The sequence below is a fragment of the Melanerpes formicivorus genome, unplaced genomic scaffold (assembly GCF_026170545.1).
Source record: "Melanerpes formicivorus ecotype bairdi unplaced genomic scaffold, bMelFor1.0.p_v2 SCAF_6, whole genome shotgun sequence".
Classification (NCBI taxonomy): Eukaryota; Metazoa; Chordata; class Aves; order Piciformes; family Picidae; genus Melanerpes; species Melanerpes formicivorus.
The window spans coordinates 12,273,911-12,293,913 of record NW_027142358.1 but is presented as its reverse complement, the minus strand read 5'-3'; the positions used below and the strand labels follow the sequence as shown (position 1 = coordinate 12,293,913).

Sequence of the window (20,003 nt, the reverse complement as noted above, 5' to 3'; positions counted from 1 at the left end):
AGCTCCACTGTCTCCTTAGTGATTTATTTTAGTTCCATTTAAGGCATTACTGAGCAGGCTTTTGGCTTTCCTGGATTTCCCTGATGGTTGAGAGCCTGGATTTTCGACTTTCTGCCACTGATTGTGAGAGTACACCCCACATGGAATGTGGACCTCTAGAAGGGGTTTCTAGACCTTTGCATTGTAAGTGGCAATTTTCAAACTGATATTTTGGTTCATACAAACTGGGGGTTTTGTTAGTGATTCTGAGCAGGCATTGACACATCTTCTAATACTGGTTACTCACAAGGGAGCAAAGAAGCAATCTGATCTTTTCTGTATCTTTTTTCTGCAAAGTAGTAGTATTTTTGCTTTTAATTGAACTCAAGAGACTTTATAAACTGACCTGAATTTGTGGAGCTGTTCCAGGAAGCCAGGACTGAAGTAGTCAGGCATGATGTGTGTTGGGAGATAGGTATGTTTATTTTTTGGATAGGGGCTAGAACAGCAAAGCAGTAATCATAGATCTGTTAAAGCAGCATAGGCTCAACTTGCATTTCCTTTTCACATGAATAATTTCTCTGTGACTATGACTAAACGTATTGCTGTCCTGGTTTCTGATGTAATGCAGTTACTTTTCATGCTAGTAGCTGCCACAGTGTTGTGTTTTGGATTTAGTATAACCCTAGAGCAACTCACCTCTACTGGAAGAGGTGATAATAGAGTGAACTGTGTTCTCCCTGTGGGAGCCTTTTCTCCAGCAACTGTCTTCTTCCTCTTGATGTCCACTTACCTGCTTTCTATTGTAGTTGTTGAGTTTAATTAATAGTAATGCTAATGTAAGTCCTGGCATTGTAGCACCACTGGTCCTTGCCAAGTTTAATTGAGGCAATTTAGAATGATCCTACATCATTATTGGTGGTTTGGTTAAGCTCTTATTTCCATTTGTGAATAAGTGTGCATGGGGCAACAATATATGTTGGCTGATTTTATTGCCTCTGCTTTTATTTCATTGCTTTTGGTGAAAGACTGGTAGCTTCCAAATGTGTTATGAGCCAGACAACTGCCTTTGACAGCCAGACCTCTTATCTAATGCTTCCAAGTATCAGTTTGGCATCCTGATGAGTGCTGCTGCCAAAGCAGGTAAAAACTGACCTCCTGGTCTTAGAACAGAGTCCTGGATAGCTCAATGAGCTATAACTAGCGAATCAGGAGAGGAACTTAGTCTCAACTATGAAAGATTATTTTGGTGTTTGTGTGAGAGAGAAAGAGAATAATGTCAAAAGTAGGCAAACTCTACCCTTACTAGGGATGTGTGACAGATGGCAAAAGTGAAATGCTATTCCTATGCAAAGGTATAGGATTCTGAAGTACACGGATGGCATTTCAGTTTTGTGGAACTGTGATGTCTTTCTCACCCTGCAGCCTTTCAGAATCCTCACAATGTGGTGGAGGCTACTGTCTTGGAACTACAGTAAGGGCAGCTTTCTTTAAGACCTAGAATTTAGCCCCTTATAGGTGCGAACACAACTGGAGTCAGAGGGAGTCTGCTAAGTTTCTCTGTAGCGTTCACGAGGCCTTGCTTGATTCTTGTGTCAGCTCTGTTCTTCCTGGAGTTTGAGGCCCCATTGCCAATTAATGAGGTATTAGCCAGTGTTTAGGTTGTCTCTTTTCTTTCCTAATGACTGTTTAGGTAGGAAGGTAACAAGATTCTTGCCCAGTGATGTATTGTTTAAGTGAGAATGAAATCAAAGCTGGAGGCAGCTTTTCCAAAGCCACTGTAATGTGGCACAAGATACTGTTACTAGCAACAATCTCATCCTAAACATTCTCTCAACTGCACCATTGTTTGTAGCTACAAAAGTCTGAAATAGAGAGAAGGATCCTTGATGAATGATTGAAGCAAGAGGCCTGCAACTCCAATATCTGAACTGTGGCGTGTCTGTCCACCGTTTTCTCTGGGGAAAGCTACTGGTCCATTCCTTCCCGAGCTCTTATTCCTTGGGAGGGATACAGAACAAGAGACAATTTTTCCTTCTCAATCTAGTGGAACCTGTTTGGCATTTTGTCTTCGTGGGAGTAAATTTTTGGGTCCCTATTTTTAAGAGCTGTTTTCTCTTCATTCCCAGGGAGCAACTGAATGCATTTAACAGCTGATTGTGCTGTATTGTAGGTAACAGGACACAGTCTTAGGAGTTGACGTGTTAAAACATACAGAACCAGTAACAGCTGAATTGTAATTATTTTCTTTGATAGGGTACATCTTTTTGCAAATGTAAGTAGACTCTTGATAAAATGTTTCTGAAAGCTGCCTCTTAAAAAACTCCTTCTGTTATGGAAGGGTGAGTTTTAACTCCTGCAGTGTCAACTCACTGAGTCACACAAATTAAGGAAGCAGATGGCAATAAAGTATCTCTGTGTAGATGTCTCCCCACAGAGGTGGTAGGCTGTAGGTGGCCTTTCTCTGTCATGTATTTTTGTTCTTATCACTCAGATCCCAGCCATGAGGGCACAGCGGAGGGGATGGAGAACATGGCAGATGCTGTCACCCATGCCCGATTTGTGGGCACAGATCATGCAAGTGATGAGGTTGTCTTGATGAAAATCCTACAGGTAAGTGGATAGAAACGGTAATTACCATAATGGTTGCTGCCCATTGTGGAATATATCCTGTTACATAGAGATGAAGAGAAAGGAACAATGTTTTGGCTCTGCAGGAGCTTAGTGACAGACTTTATTTTTAAACAGATGGCTCATATACCTGTGGTAAAAGCTTTTCCAAATGAAAATAATTAAAAGTCTCAATGAAATTATTTTTAAATTAAGGGCTTGATAAAGTGGTAGGGCTGAAAATCCTACTTTGTATGTGGTGTACATTAGTGAGGAGTAAATTAAGCATATGGTGCTCTTAAACTTGTTTTTCAGACAAAGCCTTTGTAGAGCCAGACCTGTGAGCTGTGCACCTCTTTGGACTCTGTACTTTTCAGCAGTTAGCTGGTTACTGAACTTAAATATTGGGTTGCATGCAGTATATCAGACCATTTTCAGACATGACTTGGGAAATTGTTCTTGTCTCCTGGTCTGTTACTTGAGGTCAGCATTCAGTTTGAAATGACTCCTGGAAAGCCTTTATGACAGTCCTTGAGGAAGCTAACCTTCTCTCCGAAATGTATGCAAGTGTCATTGTACTTCTGGGACATGTGTACGCTGTTCTTTGCAGGTTTTGAGAACCTTGCTGCTCACTCCAGTGGGAGCCCACCTCACCAATGAGTCTGTGTGTGAGATCATGCAGTCCTGTTTCCGCATATGCTTTGAAATGAGGCTCAGCGGTACGTCTGTTCATACTTCCCTAGTTAAGAAACTATTGAATTGCCTCAGCGTTAACTAGACCTGTTGTAGAACATGCAGCCATGGAAGGCTGCTGCGCTTTATATGATTGTGCCTTTCTACAACTTCATGGAAGAAGATTCCTTAGTTCACTGCACAACTTTTGACTGCTTTTTCCCCAGCTGTGTGGCGCCACCGTGTGATTCCAGGCCCTCTCGCAGTAATGTGGTGTTGGAACTGGTTTTAATAAATTTGCCGTAATCTCTGTAAACAAGGCTCGGAGGGGAGTCTGCTTGAAGAAGCCTCTTGATAATATCACACTGAGTAATGACACCTGTGTTATTTGTTTTTGTCTTCACAGAGTTATTGAGAAAATCTGCAGAGCACACTCTGGTCGACATGGTGCAGCTGCTCTTCACAAGGTAAACCTGCTTGTGTTTGCCTCAGCATTGCCGAGATGGCCCTCTAAGGACAGAAAGATTCCATGCTTCCACTTAAGGGCCCTCAGAAAAATCATCCAAAATGGTCATTATTTAGAGGTGGAAAGGGATGAAGGATTTGGCACTTTTCTCTTGGGCTGACCCTGTCAGACTGCAGGGAGATCAAGGTAGGGATGGTTGCCTGGTTTAAGATGTCCTTTGAGGAGAGATGGACAGCCAAGTAATGAAGAGCTTTAAGATAGGGAACCAGTTTGAGGACATAGAAGGCAAACTTCACTCTAGAAAAAAAGAAGTGTTCTAAAAATATAGCTCTCTTCAGGAGAGAGAGTAGAAAGGGTGAATAGCCACATGTTGATTTCAACCTGAGAGCTTTGACCTCACATATCAAAGATAATTTTAAACTCTTGAGATCATGTGTCTTGGACAAATGTTCTGCCCTTTTCATCACCCTTCAGGTAATTAAGATCACTTTTTTAAACTCAAGTTATTTAACTGCAAAACTACTTCTCTAGGTAGTGAAGTAATCATAGACTTTATCTGGGTGTTGTAAAAAGAAAATGTGCAGATACAGAAATAATTCCAGTAGAAAAGGATTGTAGTGAAACTGATGACTTGTGAAACATAGCTCTTATAATAATTTTTTTCCATTATCACACTCCATTCCAGTGGGATCTCAATTATTTTTGTTTCCCTCTGTGTACCCTGTGTCATGCAGTGCACTGGGTGAGTATGGGGCAGTCAATCTATGCAAAGAGGAAAGGCTGCATTACCTTTTTTCTCCAAATACATGTGTGAATTTTGCTTACTGCTTATTCATTTCTTATTGTGCGTCCTGTCATCTGTCCTTAATCATAAGGCTTGGAGACACCGTCACCCTCTATGCCCATGATCATTTGCATAGAAAAGCAAGGCAGAGACAAGAGCAGCTGGTTTGGCCATTTTGCTTTCCAGAAAAAGGGACAGCTAAAGCTGTGCTGCAAGGCTTTTATTCCTTCAGCAAGCAGAGACACAAATGTAGTAAAAAGAACAGAAGGAAAAGCAGGGTATATGGATCTGTCGAGCTGTATGCATTTGTCATTTTATAGCATAGGTGAGAACAGTCTACCTTCTTTACTTCTGAGACAGGAACTGCTTATCTGAAAGTATTCAGTTTAAACTGGGATCCATTGTGCACCATAATCATGTATGTACAATGCAGAATAGAAGATAACTGTTGGGGTTTCTACAAATTCAATGAAAGAGTTTGCTAAGACTAGTGATAACATGTACACTGCAAGAGTGCTGGTGTGGATGACACTGTGGCTCAGCAGTTGTTTTTAGCAGCATCAGAGAAACCTGTTTTGAACCAATCTCCTTAGTCCACTGCTGAGAACATACACAAAGGGTAAGAAACTGTACTTGCATGACTGTTAACAATAAAAGTCAACATAACAAAACTGCTATTAGCAGTAATAGCATGTGAAGTACCTGTCATCCATGCTTGGGGTTTTTTACCCCTCAACAGCTTTTGTCAGGAAAATAGAGGATCTCTTTGTGGGTTTCTAGTGTTTGCACTTCCCCTCCTGCCCCCCCTTCTTGTTAACCTAAAAAAGCTTATATATTTTGGCTTGTTCTTTGTCTTTCAGGTTGCCTCAGTTTAAAGAAGAGCCTAAAAGCTACATGGGAACAAACATGAAGAAGGTAAGACTTGGCTCTGTGATGGCTGTTCTGCTCTTGTCTCAGGCTTGCACTCATCTCTATATTGTTTGTTTTCACACTTGTGTTTCTTCATTCCCTCAAGTCCCTAGCAGACTGAATGAGCATGTTTAACTGCCTGAATTGAGACAGCTTCATTAATTTAGTGAGATTAAGCCCACATAGTCCAGTAGTGAATCTTGTTAGTGGTACTGCTGCCTTAGTCAGTCCAAATTCTGGGAACAGCCATCAGCTGATGTGAGTTAGAAAACTCCAGCAAGTTATGGGACTTGATGGTGATGTCCTCTGATCATTTGCTGTTTTCTACTCTCTCTCCAGATTCTTTCTCGTCTTTCTTCATTTGCTGCAGGTCTAATACTTAGCTCTCAGGATATATTTGTCCAGTTCTCCTTATGCAGAAAGGAAACTTTTTGAGGCTGGTGAAAGAGCATGAAAGCATTATGGAATTGGACTGTTGTTGGAAAAAGCTTTGGTGGCTTCTAGAAGGGGCAGAATTCTGTAGGACAAACCCTAGTTCACATAGATGATGCCCTCTCTGTTAGCAGCCAAATCCAAGTGGACTAGTCATTTTCTCCCTTTCTCTAAATGCACAATTTTCTGAGGGTGGGAGGTCCAGGTTTGTTCAACACCACCATCTCCCTTCATACAGTAAGATTTTTAGCATCTGGAATCACTATGACAAATAACCATAAATGTGACCTTACCTGATTATTAATGTAATAATTTCTTAGGTGGAGAGAAGTCCGTGTGAAGACCTCCATATATACTTCCATGCATATATATTCTTTATTCTCTCTATATAAAGATTGCAAATAAAGATAAAGCATTATACTGTTAAGAGCAACAGGATTGCAAGGGTGTTAGAGAAGAAATAACCATCTTTGAACTTATGCTGAATATACTATTTATAATGTTATAACTTTCACTGTTGGGGTTTTTTTTTCAGTTGAAAAACGTGGCAATGTTAATTAAATATACATTTCAGAGCCAGCATAGCAGTGTTTTGAGAGACTGAGTGCTTACTTGTAGAAATCTGAAACTAGCTTGGGGCTTTACTTCTTGGGTAGCAACCACAGTAATGATTGCTTGTTTCCTTTGCTGTGGGAGAAAAGTGGTAATACTTGTGATAGTGGTAGGCTGGCCTAAGGAAAGCTTACTAATGTACTGCGGGTGTCAGAATTGCCATGGTGTGTGCATAGAAGGTGTGAAGTGAAGGTGAATTTGAGTTTAGGAAGACTGCCCTCATCAAGTGATGGCTGCTTGCAGCTCGGTTAAGTGATGCTCTGTCTTGTGTCTGATCTGTGCAGTTACTTTGTGACTGTCTCTTTGCTCTGCATGCCAGGAGTCTGCTGTCCAGTCTTGCACTCTGCCAGGTTGTTATTCTCTTTGGGTTTATTTTGCTTTGTTTAAACCGTGCGTTTGCCTATCTTTCACAGATCTCTTCATATCTCCTCAACAAACTGGAGCTAAGTAGTGGGGAACAGCCCAAAGCCCTGAAACAATTAGAGAGGGTATTGCTCTTTAAGAACCTGAAGGTCTCTCTCTCCCTTCTCCCTTCTTACTTTACTCCCCTTTTCCTTCTCTTGTAAACACCACCTGAGAGATAGTTGTGTGCAGCAAATCTCCCTCCACTCATTTGACACAGCATGGCTTTTGGGGACAATGCATGCAGTGATTGCTTTGCAGTGTTGTGGCTGCAGCTGGGGCAGGCTTGGGAGGGAGAGAGACCCTTGGTTTACTGCAGCTTCAGTGTCTTGGTGCGTGTCACCTAAGACACTATCACAGCATCCTCTGAAGGAAGCAAGTGGGAGTAGGAGGGCAGGGGAAAGATTTGAGTCCTCTACAACAATGAAAAACTAAAGAAAAGAAACACAAAAACTAGCTTGCTCTCTGAAGGTTCAAGTGTTGTTTGTCCTAGCTGTTCGTATTGATTATAGCTGTAGCAGCATACCTGAGGAGTCTCTTGATCCAGCATGCCTTAAACAGTTTTACTCATGGTGAATTACTGAGCTTTGTTACTTGGAAGAAAGCCACAGAGGTCAATACTTTCTAAAGCTATTTGAAGATCGCTGCACATTTTCAACATCTTAGGACATGTTTCTACTGAAATTAAATATGGTTCCCAGCACAGTATTTGCTGATGGAGGATGAGTGGGGCTGAACTGAATTATGAAATGTGTTAGTTCCTGATAATTCCCCTAGAAATTATTTGTAAAGAAAAGTTGTAGGCCTGCAGACTGCTGATTTTGGAGTAGTTATAGAGACCCTGGGATACTAGGTTGGATGGGACCCTTTTCAGTTTTCCGTGTTGATTCTTAAACTTTATGTAGGTTTAATTTTTGTCTTGTCATTAGTGCTATTTGGTCTGAAAGGAGCTGAAAAGATCATTTAGAAATGCATTTAGTGGTCTTTTGTCCTATGTCTGTGATCAGTGTAGGTTGGAAAGACAGTGTCTAGAGACTTGCAGAGTTACACAGAAGAAATGGGTATGAAGTGTTTCCCTTTGCAGAAAGCATTGTGACTAAACATTGGGTTCTGCAGTGGGAATTAGGAAGAACCTAAATCAGAGTGCTCACAGATTTTGGAGGTGTATTATGTTCATAGTTGCCATATAAGCATTTCACCAGGTCATCTTCATTAGTTGTTGCAGTACAGGCAGGTAGGTAAGTGAGATGATTGGACTGTATTGATGTCTCCAGGACTTGGATCATGGACCATGTTCTCTCTGCATGCTTTTGTCTTGAACGCTACTTGGTGTGCTGACCAGTTCTATGCTGCATCTAGAATGAACTCATGTTTTAGTATAATCACTTTAGTTACTAATCATTGGCCCCTGCGCTTTTCTCTTGAGGCTTACAGTATCTTATGGAAAAACAAACGAGTGCAGGTAAGGTGGCTTGTAGAAAAATGAGATCTCACAGACCCTTTAAAAAGAGTCTTGTAGTACCTACATTTATCTTCACCTTCATAGACTTAGTTTTATTGTTAAAATCTCATCTATCAAAGGAAGCATTTGGAGTCTTCTAATGATTTTCTTCTTCTGCAATTCAGTGTATATATTTCTTTATACAAAGGTAACCCAGATAAGTGTAATGGACTTTGTACTGAGTTCTAAGATGAATTAACAGTAGCTCTCAGCTCCCTCTTTATTCTGATTTTTAAAGGGTGTATTTTAAATACTAACTTCAGGTGGCTTTACTGCAGAAGTACAAGCTTGATCTAATCTGAGCAACATTGATAATTATAAAACTAATGCAACTATAGTACCATGGAGCATTGGAGAGGAAAGCAAAGTTTTAGATTATCTATTAAATGCCATTTACCTGTAGTATTTAGTCAAGAAGGCAACCCTTAGGTTTAAAAATCTCAGCCTGTTAACATTCAATCAAGCTTTCTAGTGAAATTGAGAAATTGTCTTGGCAATGAAGCTAAAAACTGTGAGTTTTTTTCTCACATTTTTAATTACATAAAAATCAAGAACTCAAGGGATTGTTACCTTTTCATTCAATACAAAATACAAATTAAAATACTACTTTGCTGTCCTTTGATACATGTATTGTTTGAAAATTCCTAAACTCTGTTTGTTAAATGAACATACCAACCCCTTGGCACTGGTGACATGCTTCTAGTAAGCTTCTATTACTTCCTCTAATACTTCTCTTTGGTTTTGCAATTTAATTATTTTTTGAGCTATGCAGTTGTCATAGTAGCTTGCTACCTGTTACTTATAGGGGACAGAAAAAGGAAAAAATAATTAAAAAATCAGTGGAGAAGAATGATATGTGAAGCAGTCCCAGGTAGTTCCCATTTGTAATTCTAATAAAAGAATACCTGTGTATGTGGAATGTGGAATACTGGGTAGTGTGAAGTAGGAAAAAAAAAAATCTACTGAGCCATCTCACTTGTCAGTTAAATTGTCAAAGAAAAATACCCAAAACAAAAATTCCAGAAAACCGAAGAAGACCAACCAAAATCTGGGAAAACAGAACACACAAAATCCCCCACAAACAAAAATGCACCGCACATACAAAGAAAACCAACCAAACCCCAAAACCCCCAAGCAAAACCTCAAAAAAAACCAACCCTCAAAGAAACAAACAATAAACCAGCCAACCAAAAAAAAAGAAAAAAAGGCATGACAAACCAAAGCCAACCAAAAAAACATACCACAGTCAAAAAAACCAAAACCCAACCAACCCTCAGCAACAGCCCCACATAAATTTAGGTTCTTTCCTGAATGTGTTGTACTTTGATTACATGTTTCAGATTCTTTAAAAATCGACTGAATCTTTTTGCTTGCCTGACTGAATGGTTAGTTGGTGGTTGTTGTTTGGGGTTTGTTTTTTTTTGACTCAGTCTCTGAAAGACAGCACAGGTTTGTCAAAATGATAACATATGGGCACATATCTTAGGAATCTCAGCAGGAGAAATATCAGAGGGTTGGAGCACCTCTCCTATGGGGATGGGCTGAATGAGTTGGGCCTGTTCAGCCTGGAGAAAAGAAGGCCCCAGGGAAGACCTTATAGCAGCCTTAAAGTACCCGAAGGGGGCTTACAAGAAAGCTGGGAAGGGTCTTCTTAACAAGCACTCATTCTGATAGGATGGGAGGGAATGGATTGAAACTTGTGGACAGTAGATTTAGACTAGATATTAGAAAGAAATTCTTTAGAGTAAAAGTGGTGTGACACTGGAACAAGTTGCCCAGGGGGGTATGGATGCCCTCTCCCCAGAGGTGTTCAAAGCCAGGGTGGATGAGGCCTTGATCAATCTGGTTTGGTGGAAAGTGTCCCTGTCCCATGGCAGGTGCGTTGGAAACAGATGATCTTCAAGGTCCCTTCTAACCCAAACCATTCTATGAATCTGTGAATACAAAGTACAGAACAGTCACTAAAAATGGGTACTGTGTCTGAGGAAAAGTGCTTTTTTGAAAGGCCTAGTGTTGAAGTAAGATGGTATTTGGTGTTGTGTGAAAGGAGAGGTCAGAGTGAGTTAGAATTCTGTCTGGAAAGGGGAAAGAGATAGAAAAACAGTAGCTGAACCTAGAAGGTTTTTTGCCTTTGAAGAAGAGTAGTAGCTGGAAGGAGGGCAGATGCAGAAAAAAAACCCACTAAAGAATATAGGTGTCTTCTAGAGAATTTAAATCGTGCTAGGAATATTACAGCCTAAAATATAAACTTAATTGTGATGAACTTACAAAGAATACCAAGTAAGCACAGGTAAGGAGACTTGCTAATTGGCTTACACTACATTCAGGGCACCTGTTCAGTGGTTAATTTTTTCACCCCAAATTGAAGAGGTCTTACAGCATCAGAAAAACTGACTGCAGCTACATACCCAGAAGTTCAATCCTCTCTTCAGAGGGAAGCTGATTTTAGGTCTGCTGCTGCCTTTGTCTGTGTGACTAAATACCATATTCGTTTTAGGAAGTTCTGGAGCATCTCTCCATGCCTGCAATAATGGCACATTGTGGCAAGTGCCACACAGTCTGCATTGCTTCTGCTGTGGTTCTTGTTTGCCCAACCAAAGATCCATATAGGATCCTGGTCAAGAAGGATGTCAAGGGTTAGGTTAGACTTAGATTTGAAGAAGAGTAATGACAGAAAACAGGTGAAAGCAGAATGTGGTTTGTTTCTACACCACAGGGATGGTACCATGAGTGAGCAGAGTGTTAGAAAACACAAATTAATAGTGAAAGATAACTGAAGGAACATGATCATGGCTACCTATGAAGAGGCATGTGACAGAACTGCAGACTGAAGTATGGGACTAGGTGCTGAGGCTTTGTCCTCAGCATCAGTGTATAGAAGTTGACATTTTAACTGAACATAAAACATAACCAGTAGTGGCTTATTTACTTTAATGCCCTTTAGCAGTCTGGAAACATTGGCAAAAGCAAAGAGATTTGAGATGTGCCTGTAGGTCTGAGAGAATTCTTTATCATGGAATCATTAAGGTTGGAAAAGACCTCTAAGGTCATTGAGTCCAACCATCAAACTAAGACCCCTATGGCCATTAAACCATGTCTGCACATTTCTTGAACACTGGGATTATCCTAATGCAAAGTTGTTGATATTGATAGGGAGGCAGAGTAACTGCAGTAAATTGTCCCTTGATTTGGGCATGGAGTTTTGGCTGATAATGTGGATACTGGGGAGTCAGGGGCTGGTTTGCATGGGTTTGAGATGCTGAATAATTTGTGTGATAAATTAAGTGCTATTGCCTGACTTTAAGGGTTTTGAGACAGCCTTTTGTGGGTTGGCTTGCATAATGATTTGTGCTGTGTGTTTTTGCTGTACTGATGTTCATAATGGTTATTGGTTTTCAGTTGAAAATGAGAGCTGGAGGAATGAGTGAATCCTCAAAATGGAAAAAGCAGAAGAGATCACCAAGGCCTCCTCGACATATAACCAAGGCCTCTCCTGGGACAGAACAACCAACTGCCAATGCTAGTAACACTGCAGGTAAGCTGAAATATGTTTCCACAGACTAGACTGTATCTGTTCCAGAGCTTTTTTGAAAGCTACCTTTATTTAATGTCTCTTAACATGTTGTTTTGCATTAGATTTTTTTTAGTCTCAGTTCTCAGTGAGTACAGCAATAAAACTTAATGTGGCTTTTCAGGTCCAGGAGAAAGAGTTTGAAGGAGACGGAGTGTGTATTGATGGAGGCAGGCATGGTCCTGTGTCTAACATGATAGCATTTTTCTGCCTTCAAGGTGCCTCACAGGTTTATGGGAACCTGGGGAGATAGCTGACGTTATGGGCAGTGAAGGAGTTGAAGTGTGCAGCAGGTACATGTAAGAGACTGAGAACAAAACCACTTGACAAGAGGAGAACTAAGGGGAATGGAGTGGGAGGGGAAAGTTTCCTGCAACGGGAGATTGCTGGCTTAAGTGACATATTCTTTCCTGTGTTACTGAAGGATCCACTACAGTGTGTGGATGTGGTGGTAATGAAGGAAGACCAAAGTGTGGCAGAACTGAGGGATGTACAGGAACTTATGTATCAATGCTGGGTGAATGAACAGATGTCTCGCTAGACATGTGAAGACTGAAAGCATGCACCCACAATCCATAAAATTTGAACAAAAGTTTATATTCATTAAGGACCAGGGAAATATGGAGTGCACTTAAAACTCTTAATGGGAGAATAGAGGCCTTGTTATGGTTACAAGACATGAAGAGTTTGTAGGGAAAAAAGTAGAGGCAACAGCAGAAGTACCTGAAAAGGGATTGTGTGCAGGAAAATAACAGATACGTACATGAATCCCTTCTTCACATGCTTTGATTCAGCCTGCAGAAATGGTATAGTAATTAGTGCTGTAAGCTTAAGAATATAATTTGGGGGGCTTCCATATCCTATTGTTGTATAGGAGTAGACTAAATAGTTAGAACTGTTTTTTGATCTCCCCTGTGGATGAACGAGTCCGTCTAGCTGCAAAGTACTTTGTGTCTTGTGCACTGTACATTTTGACAGCTCAGACATAAACTTTAACAGTGAAAGGAAGCAGACAGGAAAACAGAAACAATAGCTGCATAAAATACCCAGTTCTGACACTTAGTCTGTCACAGGAAGCTATTCTGTAAATGATCCCAAGTGTGTTTCTATACAACAGCATGATTGGTAAAAACTAAAGAAATTGTAAATGTGATCAAATTGCATATAACTCAGAACAGCCGTCCAGATGACAACTACATAAATCACCATTATATTTAAATTTTCAAATAGGTATTGAATTCCATTAAACAGCATTAGAACTCCTGTGACATTTTAGGGGGAAATTTGAATTGCATTGTGAAGTATTAACACTGACCTTGTACTGCTAGGTAATACATTAATTAGTACTGTGTCCAGTTCTGGGCCCCTCAGTTTAGGAAGGATGTTGACTTGCTGGAACGAGTCCAGGGAAGGGCAACGAAGTTGGTGAGGGGCTTGGAACACAAGCCCTATGAGGAGAGGCTGAGGGAGCTGGGGCTGCTTAGCCTGGAGAAGAGGAGACTCAGGGGTGACCTTATTGCTCTGTACAACTACCTGAAGGGGGGTTGTAGACAGGCAGAGGTTGGTCTCTTCTCCCAGGCAGCCAGCACCAGAACAAGAGGACATAGTCTCAGGCTGTGCCCGGGGAGGTTCAGGCTGGAGGTCAGGAGGAAGTTTTACACAGAGAGAGTGATTGCCCATTGGAATGGGCTGCCCGGGGAGGTGGTAGAATCGCCATCACTGGAGGTGTTCAGGAGGAGACTTGACAGGGTGCTTGGTTGCATGGGTTAGTTGATTAGGTGCTGTTGGATGATAGATTGGACGCGGTGATCTTGAAGGTCTCTTCCAACCTGGTCTGGTCTATTCTATTCTGGTCTATTCTATTCTATTCTGGTCTATTCTATTATATTCTGGTCTATTCTATTCTATTCTGGTCTATTCTATTCTATTCTGGTCTATTCTATTCTATTCTGGTCTATTCTATTCTATTCTGGTCTATTCTATTCTATTCCGGTCTATTCTAGCTTTTTTAGGCCAGAGTCCTGGTTTAGGAGGTGAAGAAGAAAATATTGCAAAATGGATTGTACATTCCATTACATTTCTTAAAAATTAAGTCATGTCCTACCGCTTAAGACATTTCCAAAATTCAGGTCAGCAATAAAATACCACTGTGCAAAACCATAGAAGTTTCATGGGTAAATTCATAATGTAACTCTGGCTTGTGCCTTAATTGCCATGCCCTGCAGTACATCCTCTCTTTTTAAAGTAATTTGGGTTATGTTTTGTAAATTCTCCTCAGAACCCTGAGAGCAGTATATATATGTGGCTTGGGGTTTTGTTTGTTTGTTTGTTCCTAAATCAAAACTTAGATTCTTGGAGCGTTGTCTCATATTTAGAAATTGAGCAGTTAAGTATTTTAACTGTAAATAGGCAAGTTAAAATTCTCACTTTGAAGGAATGACTGATTCTCAATGACTGACTTTAAAGTGCTTTTGCCAATTGTATCAAAGAGTACAGTACACCTTTTTTTGACTATTTTCAAAATCCTCTACTTATGGAAACCCTCTGCACCTTTGTCTAACTATGTGAGCTACCTTATTTACTGAGTCTGTAGATTCCAACTATGATGCTTGATTTGGAGAACTGCTAGTATGTTATCTGGTCACCTATTTAATTCATAAACACCTAGAAAAAGAGAGCTTACTTTAGTGATGTTCTCTACATTAATGTGTAACTATCTGAGACTGAAGTAATGATCAAAGAAAATTTTGTTGCTGTATTCAATGCATGCATTTGTGTCTGAGGGATGGAATAATACCAATCTCTTTGCTTCTGTTTCTCGTCAGCAAGTGGAGTTACTTTCATAGACGCTCCTTCTCCCGGCTCTTCTGGGAGCTCAGAAAATGTTTCGTCTGTGGTCAGCCCTGCTACAGACAGTGGTTTGGAGTTGTCCTCACAGACTACCTCCAAGGAAGACCTGACAGACTTGGACCAGGTCACTCCTTTGGGACTTAATGCGGGAACACTTTCAAATGAGGCCAAAGTTACTGAAAATCAGAATCAGACTGAACTCCAGGTACATGGATGTAATTTATAGAGAAAATCTCCAACTCTGGATGTGGGTTTAGCACACTTACTCTCTTTCTCTCTCTCTTTTAGTCATAGAGTATATATTCTATTTCAAGGCTTAGGGTCAGATTAGAACATTTTTTGCTGTAAGTGATTTGTAAATTCATAAACATTCATTCTTTTTCTCCTGGACCATCCTTGTTGGCTTAGAAATGATAATTGTGCAGCACAACAATGCACCTACTGGCTAATTTTATTCCTGCCAATGCTATTAACCTTAATTAAAGGAGAAACATGGATGAAATCTGCAGAACTCATCTTTTTTTAATAATTTTACTTGAGTTTGTAGAAATTCACCTATTGGCATTTGTGCACACACATACATATATTTCACTGTTGTGAAATATAACAAACTTGAAATGAGGCCTTTGTCATTAAGTGTTTCTTCTTGTTATCTCCACTTTCCCTGCTGAGTAGTACTGTTGAGAACGTGGATCAGAGCTGCAGATACTTTGATATTAGAAATGCTAAGAAGTGGTAGATAGAAACAGTGTGCTAAAATATAAACCGAGTCCTAACCTTGCTGATAGGTTATAGGAGTATTTTCAAAATAAAATCCTCAGTCTCACAACCCAGAGTTAGGTAAAATGGATGAGAACTAGGTGGAAGTGAAAGGGCAAAGGGCTGCAGATTATCTAGAGGCACTCTTCTTTTAAGCTTTATTTTCCTGCTCCTCTTGCATTAGAAATCTGTGTATTTTTAATAGTTCTAAAAGGATCATGGACAAATAACCCTTCCTTTTAGCTTGTCTAGTGCTTCTTAACTCTTGTTTTGCTTCTTTCATTCTTAAATGACTGATATCAATGAAGAATGAAACTCTGAGGGAGGAGAAGATCCAGTCAGCTTCTGTTGAGTCTATCCCTGAGGTCCTGGAGGAGTGCACCTCTGTAGCAGAACATTCTGACTCTGCCTCAGTTCATGACATGGACTATGTAAATCCCCGAGGTGTACGTTTTACTCAGTCTTCCCAAAAAGAAGGTGAGAGTTGGGCAGTGTTGCTAGAGTCCTTCCTCCTTTCCACTATTTTCATTCACTTTCTGCTAAGAAGGTGATAAGCTCCTTCCTATTCCTCAGTGGGTCTGTAACAATTTAATTTGTAACCCTTGTTAGGCACCTGCAAGACGCCAAAGTGACGTTCAGAGCACTAATCTCTTTTTCCTTTAGGAGCAGCACTAGTCCCATATGGGCTACCATGTATTAGAGAACTGTTCCGCTTCCTTATCTCACTCACCAACCCTCACGATCGCCACAACTCTGAGGTCATGATCCACATGGGGCTGCAGCTGCTAACTGTTGCACTGGAGTCAGCATCCATTGCAAGCTGCCAGTCCCTCTTGGGGCTTGTAAAGGAGGAGTTGTGCCGGCACCTATTTCAAGTGAGTCTGTCTTAAGCTAGCATGGCATATGGCAGTGGAGAGTCAGACCAAAGAATCTTTGGGAATTTAGTAGTCTGAAGTTTGGCAAGTCTCAGTCTTCTGCTGCATTACAGTGAGAATTCGGAACCACACTAGTGAAACAGTGTTGTTGCAAAGCCAGAGAGGTTGTCATGTGCTATTTTCTTCAGACCAGGGCCAAGAAGGATGAAGGTGACTTAAATGAACTGTTACTGTGTAATAACACTGTTGATGTAATTAGTTTTGTGATAATTATGGATGCAAGTTCCCAGTGTAGTAGCAGGCAGAACCTTTGGAGTACCAAGGTATTAGCTGCACAAGGGACATCTCAGAGGCAGGTCTTCTCCCCAGTTCTCTCTCTACTAAGGGTCTGTGGGCTCAGCAAAATAACAAAGCTGTAAGAGAATAAGAATGCAGGAAGGAGAAAGGAATGAAATATATTCATCCTCACTAAGAAAAAGTGAGTTCAGGGTAGAATAAGGGTTGAAATACCATTGCCATGGGAGGCAATGTGTGGATCTTGAAGGTGTTAACAGGTGTTGCTTGCAATGCCAAGCACATAATGACTGGGCTTTGTAACTCTTAAAATTTGGATTTGTTTCTTGTTCAGTTGCTGAGTGTTGAGCGGCTCAATCTATATGCAGCCTCCCTCAGAGTGTGCTTTCTTCTCTTTGAGAGCATGAGAGAGCATCTGAAATTCCAGTTGGAGGTGAGTTTATTGAGTATCACTAAGTGCCTTGTAAAAAGTTTATTTGGCTTCAGTTAAATACATACAGCTAGGCAATAAGATACAGTTGAAATACCAATTTGCTTTTGTGTAAATGACACAGTGAGTTACGGGTAGGCCATGTAGGCCTTTTCTTATTGCATGATGTCTTTGAAATTGGTGTACTGCACTACCTGCCTTTGTACTGTTACTGTAGAAAGATAAATCCAGGTGCACTGAACAGTACAACTACTTGAAACCTTTTTACAACCTCCTTCAGAATGAGCTATTGTTAAAGATGGAGTGTCAGGTGGGAAGGTGAAGCTAAAATCTATTTCTGTAGTCCTCAAAGCTATTCACTGTTCTGCTTTCTTTTTTTCTTTTCTTAAACTGAGCTGCCATGTGTTTCTGCCAGATGTATGTCAAGAAGCTGATGGAAATAATCACTGTGGAAAACCCGAAGATGCCCTATGAAATGAAGGAGATGGCTTTGGAAGCTATTGTTCAACTGTGGAGGATTCCTAGTTTCGTGACTGAGCTGTACATTAACTATGACTGTGACTACTACTGCGCCAACCTCTTTGAGGAGCTCACCAAGCTGCTCTCCAAGGTGCTGAACTGGGGGGTGGGGGGGACAGGTCACTCAGAACAAGGGTCAGCATAGATGTGGAATTTCAGAATGGGGAGTGGCCAAAAGATTTGGGGTGAGTAGACTGTAGAGATTAATAAAGCCATTTAACAGAAGAGGAAAGAATAGCTATTATGCTATAATCCTGTCAGAGCACTGAGTGAGTATATGCTAAAAAAACTGTGTGAGAGAAAATCAGGTGTTCTGTTGAATGCTTTAGGCTTCCCCAAGCTGTTGGGGAAAATTTATTCCCCTGTTATGATGGAAAAGGCATGAAATGTGACTAATACTTATATTTTATTTCCCAGAATGCCTTCCCAGTTTCTGGACAGCTGTATACCGTCCATCTGCTGTCTCTGGAAGCACTGCTAACGGTGATAGATAGCACTGAGGCACATTGCCAGGCCAAAGTGCTGAGTAACATACATCAACAAGAGAAGGAAGTTGTCAAATCCAGCCCAGAAACCATGAACAACACCAAAGAAACAAGCAATAGTAAGATCACTTTCTTTGATGTTTTAATATTAAGCTTAAACTTGTGATAAACTTGCAGATTTAATTTTGGTAGCTGATGTAGGCAGCTCCATAAATACATCTTTTTCAGTCTTCCTGTTGCATCTTTTATGACTACACGCCGATGTTAATAACTTTGCTACTTGTAAAATTTACGGATGCTAGAATGTGCCCCTTATGTGAAACTTTTATATAAAGGCCATGTGACATCTGGCTGTCACACCAGGAGAGCATGCTGTGGAATTCATACAGAAAAAATACTGAGAGTGCTGAGGAATCAGTTATTTGGGACACCTCCATTTGAATAAGCACATGCTCAGTTTAGAGTTGTTGGTTTATCATCTCTCTGTTGCTGTCTTTTCCCTTGGCTTATGGGTTTCTTCGTGTGGGGCAGTTTTAACTTTTACATTTTTGACTTCTTCAGATAGTGAGAGAGTACTCAGTGAGGGAAGATCTTCCAGTGCAGTCTCAGAGCCAGCTGGGGCATGTCCTCCCACCAGTGGATGCCTTATGGCTGACCAGATGAAGGAAGGCTGCATGGAATTGGAAGCAGGAAATGAAGCAGGTAATAGTATTCTCTATGGCACCCTGACACTCTGAGTGTGTATATGCTGAAAATGGTCCTGATATTTGCTGACTGGTCCTGCTGTACTATAGACCCCTGTAGCCTCTGTACGTGTGTGTGTGTGTATTGAAAATTAGAAAGATGGATGTGGTGAATATCCGATTATTATGTGTGCTCTATGTGCTTCCCAACTGTTGCATTTCTTCTGGGAAGGAGTTTGATCTGGTGGGTCACTATGAAGCAAAAGTGTGTGAAATTCTTACAGGTGCTTGTTGTAGTGTGATGGCTTAACCCAGCAACATCAACAAAACAAACTGTCACAGTGCTTAGTATTTTTAAGGTAGTCCCAGGCTCTCCAGGACATCACTAATACAGGTATTCAGAATAGCCAGAAAATTAAATATGGTGGATGTGTGAAACTGCCCATGACAATAAACTACTATGCAGTTGTGCTGAGGAAAATGTGGATGGCAGGAGTATAGTAACTGAATAGTAGGAGTGTGACTAGCATTTACAGGGCAGCACATTGTAGCAAAGCTCCATGACTGAAAGCTTTGATGGGACACTGTAGTGGGCTGAGTACTACTCTGGGCAGAGGTTTAACAGTAATGATGCTTTGTCCCTCTAGCTGAGAAGCATATCTCCAGGAAGCCTACTCGATTTTCCTGTGTCCTTCCAAGCTCCCAGGAACTTATGCAGATTAAGAAAAAAAAGAAGGTATGATTTGGAATGTATTACAAGTGGATCTTTGAGTGTTCTTCTTGTTTCCCATCCCATGTGGGTTTTATATAACTCAGAGATGTTGAATTCTAGTCTTTCCTGATAAGAATTAGTCACTGAAAAATCTGCTACCTTGTAAAGACAGCAGTCGTCATTAGGTGTTCTGGTTTAATTGTATTAAAAGTTGCAAGAGGTCTTTGGGAAATTTTGTTGCACATTGTGTAAGCTAGGTCCATCTGATTTCTGGGTGGGAAAATTGCTGAATTTACTTTGCCTTATATGGAGATAATTAGGGACTTCCATCAAAAAGCACAGGCTCCCTACTCATCAAAGCTGTAAATGGGGCTGTACCAAGAACAGAAATGAGCAGTCCAGCCTGGTATTCTGATTTGTTTATTCCCCTGTTTGCTTTGCCTTAAGGATAACTGAAA

The 20,003-nt window shown here is 40.7% G+C and overlaps 1 protein-coding gene across 6 annotated transcripts in view; it reads left to right on the top strand.

Annotated features, from left to right (window-relative positions):
* GBF1 (golgi brefeldin A resistant guanine nucleotide exchange factor 1) overlaps positions 1–20,003 on the top strand; it is a 108,120-nt gene that overhangs the window by 65,238 nt on the left and 22,879 nt on the right. For 4 of the 6 annotated variants that reach the window (XM_068139748.1, XM_068139746.1, XM_068139745.1 and 1 more), the window contains exons 5-18: positions 2,474–2,592; positions 3,200–3,308; positions 3,668–3,728; positions 5,372–5,426; positions 8,293–8,328; positions 11,767–11,902; positions 14,764–14,993; positions 15,856–16,024; positions 16,211–16,422; positions 17,051–17,149; positions 17,562–17,756; positions 18,083–18,269; positions 18,712–18,852; positions 19,481–19,569. In XM_068139748.1, the coding sequence (XP_067995849.1) occupies positions 2,474–2,592; positions 3,200–3,308; positions 3,668–3,728; positions 5,372–5,426; positions 8,293–8,328; positions 11,767–11,902; positions 14,764–14,993; positions 15,856–16,024; positions 16,211–16,422; positions 17,051–17,149; positions 17,562–17,756; positions 18,083–18,269; positions 18,712–18,852; positions 19,481–19,569 (1,838 nt within the window). The remainder of the gene's footprint in view (positions 1–2,473; positions 2,593–3,199; positions 3,309–3,667; positions 3,729–5,371; positions 5,427–8,292; positions 8,329–11,766; positions 11,903–14,763; positions 14,994–15,855; positions 16,025–16,210; positions 16,423–17,050; positions 17,150–17,561; positions 17,757–18,082; positions 18,270–18,711; positions 18,853–19,480; positions 19,570–20,003) is intronic. The other 2 variants (XM_068139750.1, XM_068139747.1) reach the window with 1 other exon arrangement.